At 36.4% G+C, this 14,991-nt stretch overlaps 2 protein-coding genes across 2 annotated transcripts; both read left to right on the forward strand.

Annotated features, from left to right (window-relative positions):
• The first annotated feature begins 7,697 nt into the window (after positions 1-7,697).
• Positions 7,698-10,049, forward strand: LOC111404179 (UPF0503 protein At3g09070, chloroplastic-like). Its single transcript, XM_023032946.1, has one exon. The coding sequence runs from the start codon at positions 7,887-7,889 to the stop codon at positions 9,876-9,878; it is 1,992 nt and encodes a 663-aa protein (XP_022888714.1). The 5' UTR covers positions 7,698-7,886; the 3' UTR covers positions 9,879-10,049.
• Positions 10,050-10,168: 119 nt separating this feature from the next.
• Positions 10,169-12,235, forward strand: LOC111404769 (UPF0503 protein At3g09070, chloroplastic-like). Its single transcript, XM_023033529.1, has one exon. The coding sequence runs from the start codon at positions 10,169-10,171 to the stop codon at positions 12,062-12,064; it is 1,896 nt and encodes a 631-aa protein (XP_022889297.1). The 3' UTR covers positions 12,065-12,235.
• The last annotated feature ends 2,756 nt before the right edge of the window (positions 12,236-14,991 follow it).

Raw genomic sequence — 14,991 nt, forward strand, 5'->3', positions numbered from 1 at the left:
AATCACCAAGAAAGTTACAATATGTACGAAGAAATCAGAGATTTCTTCGATATTCCTCTAGCCTCAACTCACATTACAAAAAATCACACCAAATCACTAAGAACCTTTCTCACAATATACATCAAGTGTAGAATCTCAGAATCACTCAGATTTACAGGTCAGAAATTCACAAAGAATATACGGTGCGATTAGAGAGAGGAAAAAGAGAAAAAACCCTAACACATAGAGTTCAATCGTCGTGCAAGTGTGTGGCCAAACAATGCTTTAAACGTTCAGTCAAAGAGCCACAAATCAACAGTCAGGAGATTGCCAAGTGTACAGCCACGATCAAGCTGCAATTAAAAGGAAGAGGCGCGTTTTAAGAAATAGCGTTTTCTTCATCCGGGTTCAATCCTTTTTCGCACTAAGCAACATAGGCCCAAACTTATGGCCCAAGAATATGAGGCAGCCCATTTCTTAACAAGATACATGACAGTAGATGTATTGATTGCAACAAATTTAACATTAGATTTGTGAAAAGAGTCTTCTGTTATTCATTTCTTCATGTTATAGAACTTATTCTTTATTTTTAGCACATAGTGGAGCATAAACTAACAATGGATGCAGTATTTAATACAATCACGATTTTAGCGTTAATTGACAACCTAGATACACATAATGACGTAAAGAGGTACACCAAGGTGGCGAAATTTTTTTACAAACCTAGGTTGTCAATTCAATGTCAATCAAATGTAATGGCAATTAAAAAGGAGTTGGTGGGTAACCATATAGTACAAAGACCTTGCTATATGTATATCAATTTTTACCTAATAATGTACATGTAATTTTATCTTTTGTCAGTTTAAAACATAGTTGACTTTTTCATTCAATTTTTCCCTCCACATCATTTTATGTAATTTTTTATGTACTATTTTTATGTACAAGTAGCAAATCCTTAGTACAATTTATCTCTCTCTTCTCTATAAGCATGGCGAGGCTAGAAAGATTGATCATAGATTTTCTTAGCAAAGCCACTTATTGTAAACATTTCTCTTCTACTATATCTTCGGTTATCCAACAAACTCCTTAAAAGAGACCTTGATCTAAACAACTCCCTACCTGATTCTTTGGCTAAGAACCCAATCAACCTCAAGCTCGACCTTGAAGATGATGAAGAAATGAATATCCCTCAACCTAAAGAACATCCTTTTGTCGTTCCATTTGTCATCCAATTAGCAAACAGTCATCGTAGGGTGAGCCTTCTCTCCATTCCCTTTCCTAATTTGGTTGAAGAAGTTAAGTCACGTACAACATCACTGGTTATTCATATCAGTGTTCATGAAGTTCGTTTTGATAATGTCGTGTTAGAAGATGATGTCATGTTTGGCATTGGTTATTTCTACGAGTCAGGTGACGAAGTAGGACCACACCCAATATCAAGGAAGAAATGATCATGATAAGCTCCAACGATGAGGTGGATACTGAGATTTTCGTTGTATGTATTACTCAATGAGGCCGAATTTCTACACATCTATCTGTCATGTCCAGAACACTAGCACCGATCACATTTTCTCTTGCTCGTCAACCTTTCAATTCTTGAACGCCTACATTGGGTAGGAGATCATCCCGATGCTCTATGTATGTTTGGGGGGGGGGTACATGGATGGAACGAATGGCATGCTACCCTACACGCAATATATTAAATGCTAAACACAAAACTTTCCATAACTTTGTCCATTTTTGCTGTTATTATTGACATTTATAAAATCTCCAGACTAATATTTAAAATATCATTTTCAATGTTTAGATACTTTTGAGAATCATATGTGGGGATTACACCTTACCACATGCATTTGCCATCTTCGTCAACCATCATTATTGCAAAGAATGCATTCTCACCATTGACGAGATGGTCAATACACAATTACCTTAAATTCATTGCTATCGAAGTTATTTAAGAATAATGTGACACAATGCATGAGTAACACACCGCAATCAACATAATTTAAAAAAAAAATGAAAAAAAAAAGCTCCAATAATGCTAAATCTTCTAGTTCATCTTCTTCCTCATTTTTTTCCCAATCTTCAATTGGTCATTACCTACTACATAAATCAAGAAATGGAATCATTGGGTAATAACTTGCATGTTATTGTAGCTTCTCAGGAAAGCAACTCATTGTCTCGCGATGCTTGCCGCATCCAACATGTTTTTTTTTTTTTTTTTTTGTTTTTGAAATAGTCAGTTTAAATGTAACTCTTACCTGTCAAAAAATTAATTGGTATCAAATTTGACCTTCTTTGCAATAGTTAAAATTAAAAACATTTCAATTGACAAGTATATATTCGAACATTTTTATAAATTTCCCTGAATTCATTTTCAATAGTCAATATCCCAGACTTATTCAACTAAAAATGGCTGGCCGCTAATGTAAATAATTATTCCATTTTTGACTATTTAGTAGTTTTACCATCAGATTGAAAGCCACATTAAATTAGGGATCAATATATATTATATTCACCTGATACACTATTTAGCCCCTATTTAGTTTGGCTAAATATCATATTTTTAGTAAATTTTGATAAACATTGATAAAAATGTGTACTTGAAAAGTTAATAAAAATTATGGTTGCTATAAAATGTTTAGATATATATTTATATATATTGGGCCAAAAGGGGCATAGAATTGTTCCGAATCCAATTTCAATTCTGCCTCTCATTCTTGTCTCTTTCTAGTTCCATATTTGTACCATTAAAGTCTTGTTTATGCACATTGAAATGGCTTCAAGAGCCCACTTGCCTTGATTTTGGATTTGGACCACATCGTGGAATTTATGCTGATGTTAAGGATTGCATAATATTTGTCGACACAAAAGTTGTGACATGTTCTTGGACGATGGTTGAACTCATACTGCATTTATGTAGAATGAGAAAATGGAAACCGCCTTAAAGATAAATATTTCTATGCAAGTAAAGTTGCAGAATCCAAATCAATGTTAGTAACTCATTTAGTATCAGTAGAAGTCGAATAGATTATAACAAGATTTAAATTAACAATAATAATTGTTCCTAAAGCAAGTGGGAAATCCAATATGAGATTTGTGGTGATTTCAAGTTGTCTAATTATATGTTTCTGGCCCAACAACTCTGTGTACTGGCACTGAATCGGTGCAAAAAATAAAATAAAATGAAATAAAATATTCGACAATTTTCAAAAGCTTGAGTCAAATATGGGCTTTAAAAAGCTACTCGATTTGCATAAAATTCCCAGCCTGGAAAGGGCTTGTTGGGGCCATATTCATTCATAGTTCGACTTTTAACAGAACATAAGCTCCATAAAAGAGAAATTCCAACCAAAAAAGATCACAAAGATTTGGTCTTTCCTGCATGCAAACTCACACAAGCACCACTAATAACTTTCTTAGTTTAACAAAAGAAAGTTGAAGATAAAAAGCAATTAGGTCACCTTTGATCGATAATTTTCATGTAATTTTAATATACAAAAACTTCAGCAAAAACCCTTTTCTTGTTAATCTCAAAGCATGTCAGTGGATCATATCATGCAGTAACCCTAAGAACAAAGAAGCCAGAAATCACACTTTTATGGCTTTAATAACATGCCAAATTCTATATTCTTTCTTGGAATTCCTTTACTCAACGTGTATTCTTCTAGAGATTAGAGAAAGAGCAAATTTTAATAGGTTTTCATATGCTACTTTAATTGCTGTATTATCCCAATGCTAATCGGGTCATATTAATCTAAAACTAAACCTAATATGCAGGCGTATCAGTAGCACGATTTAGTCTAACCAGTAATCGATCTTGGCCCGTGGAAGATTCGGATCTTGTGTTGCAGGCCTATTTAATAGAAAATACTAAAGATTCTAGCATCAAGAGGTTAAGCTTAAGTGCTTAACTGAAGTTGAGCTGGAAATAATTATGTGATTATATGATTTTCTTTTTCAAAGTGCTTTATTGCACCATTGGGCTAAAGAATGCAATGACTATTGGCTTGTTAGCTAGATTGGCTCAAACGAGATTTAGAAAGAAAGAAAAAAACTAAAATTTTACATATTTGAAAATTTGGGTTGTGTTAGTCTGGACAGTAGGTGCGTAGGGCTGGCAATTTTTGAAAAAAAAAAAAAAAAATTATTGTCCTTGGACCCAATGAGGTTCAAGTTCGATAGAAATTGTGCCTATGGACTGTATCAAGCGTAATTATTTTGATGCGTAATTTTTTTAATTTAGAATCCTTATAAAATTCAATTTTACCCTAATTTATCTTATAAATAGAGAGTCGTTCTTAAACTTTATTATTATTATCAAAAAGGAGATAAAGAGAGGTTAGAGAACATAAGTGTTTGATTTTCTTTTGTAAAGCGTTTTTCTTTAATCATATAAATTATTGAAACGGTGGGAGAGGGCATAGTCTTTTGTAGAGACGAACTTCTATAAGTCTTGTTTTTTCTTGAGAATTTATTTATTTTTTTCAAATTGATTATTCCGAGTGAAATAGGATTAGAGTTCATAATTCTCAACAAGATTGAGCACGACGTGTCAAAGATGGAGTGCTGGCCTAGTCTACTTTTGGGTACCATACATCCCTTGTTTTTAGGTTATATTTCTCGTGATTAAAGTAGTGAATTGACAAATTGGGTCCAAAATGAAGGCTTAATTGATAGTGGGAAATCATTCGAGAGAGTGTTCTTTACTAGACAAAATGTGTTATGCGTGGGGTAAAGGGTTCAAATCAGCAATCCCATTTTCCATTGCAATGATGCAATCTAAATAGTTCCCTATAACAATGAGAATAACTTAGAGATACCAATTTTGTCTTTGTGATTATGTACAATAATTACTCTAATAAAAGACAACATTATTTGATATAGTAACTTCCGTGAAATTCACGAAACCTTTGATTTCTCTTTTATTGGATTCCTGCATCATATATCATCTTGTTATAATGTAAAGTTAATTAGAATTTATAATTGTAATTACAAAATAGGAAAATGCAATGTGGCCAGACTCGGGGACCGACTCGGGGACAGGGTGCCGAGGTGGCAACACCTCGGCCATTGGATCTGAAAAAAAAAATGAAGTTGAAATCGAGGGCTGAGGCCCTGTCCCTGAGTCGGTCCCCGAGGTGGGCACTGTAGCACGATTGTACAAAATATTTAAAATTAATTAGAATTTTGATGGTATGAGAGAGAGAGAGAGAGAGAGCATTTCTGGGTAGAAAATGGAAATTGGAATGAGATTTAAGTTAAGAGGGGACCCCACAATTCAAAGTGGACAGAATTTTTGTCCAAATAAAACAAAGAAGATAAAGAGACAAGCCTGAAATATGGATAGACAAATATTCAAACCCCCTTTTTTGTCATATTTTTCGTATAAGGAAAAGTAAAGGCAAGCGATAGAGAATCACTTTTGGATTTGTCAATTTGAGTTCAACTTTATTGGACATTATTAGTAATAAAAAAATTAATTAAATTTACGTATTTTGGTCCAACAAAATTATTTTATGAAGACAAATTTTAACTTAAAGCACGTCGCATTAAAGAATAAAAAAATTCAATGTTTGAATACAAATTTATAAATAGTTTATAAACTCACTCGAAGTGAAGCATAAATTATCCCACAAATTCAAAACTACCACTCGTTATTACGCATTTAGTGAAAATTACTATTATTCCTCTTTCTACACTAGTCTATACCTTGTATAAAACTTTGGGATAACATCAAAATTATATTAATTTTGTCTAAAAAGTTCTAAAATACTTCCTTCTTAATTCTATTTATTTATTTTTTTTCAAAAGCACCAACATTTTCATTAAAAATCAATATTCTACATTTACATCCTATTATAATAACCTCGTTTTAATTTTAAAACATTTCAATTTTTCATGAAAAAAACCCACAACTTTTACGAATTACATGTTGGATAATGTGTGTTATTGTGTTATTTGTAGAGTACAATTAAAATATTTAAGATATAATTTAAAAAAAAATTTCATGATAAATATATATGTTATTATAATTTATGTTATTCATCTAAAATCACTTCATATTGATGTTTGCCACTACCACCACAAAAAGACAACCACCATCACAAATCATGAGTAACATATAATGTTACTTTCTAAAATCACTCCACACCACCGTTTGCAACCATCACGGCATCACTACCAAAAACACACGAGTAACATATATGTTATTCATTTGAAACACCACCACCACTACAAACCTGTCTGAAACAACTTCACACTTCCAATTAAAAACATAAGTAACATAATGTAACATTTTTAGAAAAATACACACTATCACCAACCTCACCAAATTCGCCTAACCAATGTAATTAAAAATCCACCATCACTCGACCACCAAAAAATTTAACATCATCATCACTACAAAAATATCTACAATCAATCGACTACTATCACCACGTTGAGATCTTTAAGACATTCAAAACCTTAAAGTCATCATCTAATTGAATTTCACACCCTTAAACACAATAATCAAGGGGGGATACACTCAAATTTGAAAGCTAGATTATTTCCATTTAACAAGTAAAAAAGTGTATTGTAATAACTCTCTGACAATCAAAGGGTTAAAAATTGTTTAATCCAAAACATTAAAAGTGCAAATGATTAATTGTACAATTATTATTGCAACATCAATTCGACAACCATTTTTGCGCAGTAAAAGTGGTGGTGGTGACAACAAGAGAAAAAAGAAGGTTGTAGTAATTAATTTGAGTTGGTGATGAATTAGGACTGGAATTTTATGGTTTTTTCTAATTAATTTTAACTACATATTATATGAAATTCGTAACTTTTCAATCATACATTTCATTAACTTTGATCAAAATTTACTAAAAATTGATTTTTAATGTAGAAGAGGTATTTTCTAAAAAAAGAAAAAAATTAATTACAGTATATATAATCAACTTTTGTTTTTAAAATGGCATATATGAGAGTATATATGCATTTCTTTTTCAAAAAGCAGATACACAGTGTACATAATCCTAAAACTTTTCAACTCCAAATATATGAACACTTTTTTTCCTCTCTTTTTCTAATGGAATGAGAATAATTAGAATCAATGGGCCCGTGTGTTTTGCAATGAAAGAAAGTGGGCCCAACTGGCTGACGAAGGTGAAGTCGGAGCCAGCACTATCACGGCCCACTAGTCAGCCAGTGCTTAATCCAATTTTCATTTTTCAAAAATGTAAAAAATGGGTAATAAAATAAACGGAAAATTGAGTTTTCCGTAGAATCGGTGAACCATGCGAGCTGGTCAAGTGCGCTAGATAGAAGGCTCATAGTACCTTCTAGTGCAGCTATTTAGTGAAAAGAAAAGAGCCTAAATCGACCCCTTCTTTTGTTTTTGTTTAAAAATGCAATTTCAAAATTAACAAACTTATAAAAATTTTTAAAATTTAGCTGATACGTGACATTGAAATATTTCGATAAATGCTTGTGACTTATGAGTTGTGTAATTGTAACTTAATATAATTTCTTATCGTCATTTAATCTATACCTGCTTTATTAGTTACATGACATTTTTGAAAAAAAAAAAAGAAAAAAGAAAAAAAAAGTTCATACCTATTAATGTGATTATAAGTTCAAAAAAATAAGTAATTTTCTCTAAAATAAAAGCACCGTAGAAAATAGGAAAAAGAAAAGCGGAAAAACAAAAAGAACCACAAATCCAGAAAAAGAAAAAGCAAAGAAAGCAATTTGAGAATGCACAAAGATGCAGATATATACACCAGAGAGACAACTCTCACTTCAACATTCTAATTTACACACTCATAGTCAAATTGCTCTCTTTGCTGAGTTTAGTTTATGAAATGGAATGCAGTTAACATGAATTGGGGGGGTATTGCACATAATCAGCTCAAACGGTTATGAATCCTACGGCTGCAGACCCAACTGCGCCACCACCACCTCCGCCACCGCAGCTGCAGCCACCTCGGTCGTCTTTCAGCTGCGACCGCCACCCTCATGAGCAATTTTCTGGTTTCTGTCCTTCTTGCCTCTGCGAGCGCCTCACCACACTAGATCAGTCCTCCTCTATAACTCCCTCGTCATCTCGCCGGCCTTCTGTCTCTGGTGCTGCCGCTGCCATTAAATCTTTATTCTCGTCCTCCTCTAAAGCTACCGCTACCACCAACTATAACTTCCCCCCACTTCCATCTCAGAAGCCCTCCAAACCCACCTCATTTTTTCCTGACCTTCGTCGCACTAAATCATTTTCAGCCTCTAAGAACGAAGGATTTGGCCTCTTTTCCGGTGCTTTTGAGCCCCAGAGAAAATCTTGTGACGTCCGGGTGAGGAACACACTTGGGTCACTCTTCACCATCAACGACGACAATAAAACCGCTAATAAACCCTCTACTTCTACTCAAAACCCACAATATGGCCTGACAAACAAGCAATGCGAATCTTTTGTTGTCAATAAATCGGTTTATGGGGAGACCAAAAGTGGGGATGATTTTGAAGACCCTGAAAACATAGAGGACACTAATGCTGCTGTTAATGATGATGACAAAGATGAAATTACTCCAGTTCAAGATTTCATTTTAGAAAATATTGGACGTGACCTTGAAAGAGAGGTTGATGTAGCTGAGATAGTCGAAGAAGATATGGTAAATGTGAATAATTTGAAGGCTATGAAGGATCATATAGATCTTGATATCCAAGTGAAGAAGAGTTCTGGAGGGGGATTTTGGTCTGCTGCCTCAGTTTTTAGCAAGAAATGGCAGAAGTGGAGGAAACAAAAGTTGAAAAAGCAGAATAATGGTGAGCATTTGGCTAAACTGCCTGTCGAAAAACCAATTTCGAGGCAATACAGAGAGACGCAGTCTGAAATTGCAGAATACGGGTTTGGGAGGAGGTCTTGTGATACTGACCCACGGTTTTCTCTTGATGTTGGGAGAATTAGCCTGGATGATCCAAGGTATTCTTTTGACGAGCCTCGGGCTTCTTGGGATGGGCATTTGATTGGGAGGAGTTTTCCGAGAATGGCGCCTATGGTTTCTGTAATGGAGGATGCACCAACTATGAATGTATCACGATCTGATATGCAGATTCCAGTAGAGGATCCAGTGATGACGACAGTGAACTGTGTTAATGGGGACGAGGGTGTCCCTGGAGGGTCTGTGCAGACTATGGAGTACTATGCAGATTCGTCCTCAAAAAGGAAGAGTCTTGATAGGTCCAGTTCTGTAAGAAAGGCCTCGGCTGCTGTGGTGGCAGAGACCGATGAAATGAAGGTGGTTTCTAATGCCAAGGTTTTACCTGCTACTGCTGATCACTTTTGTGGGGCTAAGGCATTGTTTGGGGACAGAGAGTTCTGGGATTCAAATTCAAATTCCTTGAAGGATGATTATTCAGAGACATTTGAGTTGAGTAGTGGGTTTAGGGATAATAATTCGATGATAGAGAATGGGGAGCAAAAGGAGTTGAAAAAATCAAGGAGGTGGAGTTGGAGAATATTGGGCTTTATACAACGACGTGGTGGTGGGAACAAGGACGAGGAAGATGATAGGTACAGTAGAATTGATGGGGTGGAGAGATCATTTTCCGAGAGAGGAGAATTCAACAGGAATGTGTTTCGGAGCAATAGTAGCGTGAGCTGCAGAAATTCCACTCACATTCTGGGATCATATGGGAGTGCAAGAAAATCAGACGTCCAACTGAATGGACATGGGAAGAAGTGCAAGGATGAATTTGTTTTGGAGAAGAATCGAAGTGCAAGGCGTTCACCTAATCACGTTGATAATGGACTCTTACGTTTTTACCTGACGCCCATGAGGAGCAGCCGGAGATGGGGACTGGCAAAAGTAAAGCCCAATAGCTCACAATCAATCTCTAGAAGCATCCTTAGGCCTTACTGAGCTATGAAATCTTCATGTTGTCTTTTAATTCAAGGTTAATTTTGCTGATCTGTCTTGTAACCACGAATGCTCTTTTAAATCTTAATGTTTGGTCGGATTATCCATATTTGTGATTTGATCAAGATGCTATTTTGATTGGGATGATAATGAGAAAAATCCAATGTTTCTTTCTGTGTAGTTCTTCGCATGTTGTCTTGCTACAAGATTTTCTTGTCCTATGCGGAGTTGGAGTTTCACCTGTTACTTCTACGATATTTGTCAGTTTTTCAAATTATTCTTAAGCCTTGAAAATGGTGGATACGGACAATTCTTGCTATGCAACAATTTGCGAGCGCCTCACCACACTAGATCAGTCCTCCTCTATAACTCCCTCGTCATCTCGCCGGCCTTCTGTCTCTGGTGCTGCCGCTGCCATTAAATCTTTATTCTCGTCCTCCTCTAAAACTACCGCTACCACCAACTATAACTTCCCCCCACTTCCATCTCAGAAGCCCTCCAAACCCACCTCATTTTTTCCTGACCTTCGTCGCACTAAATCATTTTCAGCCTCTAAGAACGAAGGATTTGGCCTCTTTTCCGGTGCTTTTGAGCCCCAGAGAAAATCTTGTGACGTCCGGGTGAGGAACACACTTGGGTCACTCTTCACCATCAACGACGACAATAAAACCGCTAATAAACCCTCTACTTCTACTCAAAACCCACAATATGGCCTGACAAACAAGCAATGCGAATCTTTTGTTGTCAATAAATCGGTTTATGGGGAGACCAAAAGTGGGGATGATTTTGAAGACCCTGAAAACATAGAGGACACGAATGCTGCTGTTAATGATGATGACAAAGATGAAATTACTCCAGTTCAAGATTTCATTTTAGAAAATATTGGACGTGACCTTGAAAGAGAGGTTGATGTAGCTGAGATAGTCGAAGAAGATATGGTAAATGTGAATAATTTGAAGGCTATGAAGGATCATATAGATCTTGATATCCAAGTGAAGAAGAGTTCTGGAGGGGGATTTTGGTCTGCTGCCTCAGTTTTTAGCAAGAAATGGCAGAAGTGGAGGAAACAAAAGTTGAAAAAGCAGAATAATGGTGAGCATTTGGCTAAACTGCCTGTCGAAAAACCAATTTCGAGGCAATACAGAGAGACGCAGTCTGAAATTGCAGAATACGGGTTTGGGAGGAGGTCTTGTGATACTGACCCACGGTTTTCTCTTGATGTTGGGAGAATTAGCCTGGATGATCCAAGGTATTCTTTTGACGAGCCTCGGGCTTCTTGGGATGGGCATTTGATTGGGAGGAGTTTTCCGAGAATGGCGCCTATGGTTTCTGTAATGGAGGATGCACCAACTATGAATGTATCACGATCTGATATGCAGATTCCAGTAGAGGATCCAGTGATGACGACAGTGAACTGTGTTAATGGGGACGAGGGTGTCCCGGGAGGGTCTGTGCAGACTATGGAGTACTATGCAGATTCGTCCTCAAAAAGGAAGAGTCTTGATAGGTCCAATTCTGTAAGAAAGGCCTCGGCTGCTGTGGTGGCAGAGACCGATGAAATGAAGGTGGTTTCTAATGCCAAGGTTTTACCTGCTACTGCTGATCACTTTTGTGGGGCTAAGGCATTGTTTGGGGACAGAGAGTTCTGGGATTCAAATTCAAATTCCTTGAAGGATGATTATTCAGAGACATTTGAGTTGAGTAGTGGGTTTAGGGATAATAATTCGATGATAGAGAATGGGGAGCAAAAGGAGTTGAAAAAATCAAGGAGGTGGAGTTGGAGAATATTGGGCTTTATACAACGACGTGGTGGTGGGAACAAGGACGAGGAAGATGATAGGTACAGTAGAATTGATGGGGTGGAGAGATCATTTTCCGAGAGAGGAGAATTCAACAGGAATGTGTTTCGGAGCAATAGTAGCGTGAGCTGCAGAAATTCCACTCACATTCTGGGATCATATGGGAGTGCAAGAAAATCAGACGTCCAACTGAATGGACATGGGAAGAAGTGCAAGGATGAATTTGTTTTGGAGAAGAATCGAAGTGCAAGGCGTTCACCTAATCACGTTGATAATGGACTCTTACGTTTTTACCTGACGCCCATGAGGAGCAGCCGGAGATGGGGACTGGCAAAAGTAAAGCCCAATAGCTCACAATCAATCTCTAGAAGCATCCTTAGGCCTTACTGAGCTATGAAATCTTCATGTTGTCTTTTAATTCAAGGTTAATTTTGCTGATCTGTCTTGTAACCACGTATGCTCTTTGAAATCTTAATGTTTGGTCGGATTATCCATATTTGTGATTTGATCAAGATGCTATTTTGATTGGGATAATAATGAGAAAAATCCAATGTTTCTTTCTGTGTAGTTCTTCGCATGTTGTCTTGCTACAAGATTTTCTTGTCCTATGCGGAGTTGGAGTTTCACCTGTTAATTCAACGATATTTGTCAGTTTTTCAAATTATTCTTAAGCCTTGAAAATGGTGGATACGGACAATTCTTGCTATGCAACAATGGTTCTTCCATGTGAAATGATGATTGCGTTCTTGACAACATCAATTTGTAATTTTCAACATTAAGAGTTCACTGTGGTAGTCTAGCTACTTAATTCAAGGCGCCTAATCTCATTAATAGCCATTTATTATTTTTAATGCAAAGAATTCCTCCCCCTTCAACAATATTGGTAATCCATCTTCAAAAAACTTTATTTTTACCCTTTTTTTTTTGGTTAGGTAGTTTAAAGGTAAAGAATATCTGAATCATTATTCATGTCAAAAATTTGGTACTGCCTTTATTCTGTTTTTGTGCCTGCTTTAAACATTATTTTTTCTCCTTTTGTGATTTGACATGCACAAAGGCTAAAATTTCGGAATAAAATGTTGCCAGACTGTCTCTATTGATGAGTGACAGTCAGGTCCCAGTTAGAGATAAACTTTGCTTCAGAAAGATATCCTACCAAATGAACCGGAATTATTCTATATGTGCAGAATTCACACGACATGTGGGTGGGTGATATTTTTTGACAATATTTTAAACACATGGAGTTCATCCCCATGTCTCACATATGTAGTTATTCTGTGAATTCATTTGTTGTACTAATGGTTTAAGGCAATGAACAGAACTCGGCAATAGCTTCAGTTTAGCTTTTCAAATGTATGAAAATATGTTTCATTGATGCAATTGTTGATCTTCATATTTGTGCACTTTGCATAGGCTTTTGCAAATTGGTCTTCCTGATTCCTTGTTTCTGAGCCTAGATAGCACCAAATTGTTCTGAAGAAATTAATCGGGATAAAACTCTTTTTGTGCGAGCGTGCGTGCATGTGTTTCTTGGACGCACATGATTATTTTCTGAAGATGTGCTTGGTGTCAGAGAAAGCTGTAAAGGGTTATTCAAAGGGGACATGTCGATTTCTCATTGGAGTAGGCAAAAAATAAAAAATGCAAGGATTTTGTTATTTATACCTAGAGTGTAACACTCCGGTTACCCGCCCCTCACATGGGGATTGGGTCCCACGCCTAATAAATGCATGGGACCCCCCATGTGAGGAGCAGGTAACCCGTAGTGTAACACTTCGGGTAACTGTAGCAAATTCCAAAATGCAAACATACAAGTACTGCACTAGTAGTACTTGTAAGCCCCATGTACAGTTTTCCCTGTACAAGGGGAATAACTCTATTTTCTGCCCTTTTTTACTGAATCTCATTTTGTTTGTTGTCCAGATATCCTTGTTTGACTGATGGGAAAAGGTGCTACCATTCCTCCGGTTGAAAATTGAAATTAGTTCAGGTCTGTGGGGAGATTGTAAAAGAGCAAATTTGAACTTTCCATCTCTTATTCTCGGTTATGAAAGATTATAGTTCCGTTCCCTTCTACTTTGAGTTGAGATTGTCACAGTAGTATATAGCTGTGCTAATGCTTTAAAAGCTGAAATTTTACATCAGAATTCCTGTATACAGAATCTATGCAGCCACCAGTTCTAACCAAATTTCCCTAGACTTTGTCATAGGGGGAATCTCTTAATAGTAATTGGTTAGCCATAAAGAAAAATTGGTGGGTGAAATTAAAATGGAAAAACTCTCTGTGTTTTTCTATTTTATTTTTGTTTTTTGGGTTCTATTCTCGTCATGCACTGATATTTGAATTCATGTCTATGTGGGCACCTTTCTTTTATTGGTAAATATAAATATCATTGATAAAAAATGTTCCATATACAAGTACACCGAACATTTCCGGACAATCAAAAGTCCATTAACACATACACTTACTCCGGGCATACCTGGGAAATACAAAACAAGTGAAGAGCATGAAAAGTCAATGATTCAATGCTAAAGACTCAAAATAGATCAAGACATCGGGATATGAAGTGAACACAACTTTGTATACGTGTGTCTTGATCCGTCTCACAATGCAATCCAAGTTGGTCGAAAGATCTTCAAAAATCTTTCTATTTCGTGTTAACCAAATGTAATATACAGTGCTAGCAAGAGTAACCCTCTTCGCCTTACTTAGCCATGACATCCCACGAGCCTCCTTTTTCAACCACTTAAGAACATTAGCAAGTGTTGTCATAGATCTCTTGATGCCAAGCCATCGCCTAACATTTCACGATAATGTAGATGTGAAGGAACATTTAAAGAAAAGATGGTCGCAAGTTTCCGCCAAATGCCCACAAAATACACAATTAAAATCAATATCCAAGAATTGCAATTTTTCTTTAGTTAGGAGTTTAGATTGAACCCCTAACCAAAGCAAAAAGGAGTGCTTCGGAGTGATGCATGATTTTCAAATTTTGGCTCCCCAAATCTTGAATGTACTCTTAGGCCTAAAGAAATTATAGGCTATTTTTGTGCTGAATTTATCCTCAGCCGAACAGCCCAAAAATTGATCCAAAAAACCCATAAACTGCCTGCCATTGTGAACCTGTTGCCCGTTTACTGACCTGGCTAGATTCTGCCGAGTTTGGCCAGAATTTTGTGCACGCTCAGTAGGGTAATTTAGGCCAAAACCAATAGTCTGAGGTAGTATAGTTCCAGTGTAAATCTGACCCGACGTCTCAAGCTGTCCATAAGTAAGAAACTATTGGCAGCTCCGTTTCCACACAAAATGTCTCTAA

This window comes from Olea europaea, chromosome 11 (assembly GCF_002742605.1).
Source record: "Olea europaea var. sylvestris chromosome 11, O_europaea_v1, whole genome shotgun sequence".
Taxonomy (NCBI): Eukaryota; Viridiplantae; Streptophyta; class Magnoliopsida; order Lamiales; family Oleaceae; genus Olea; species Olea europaea.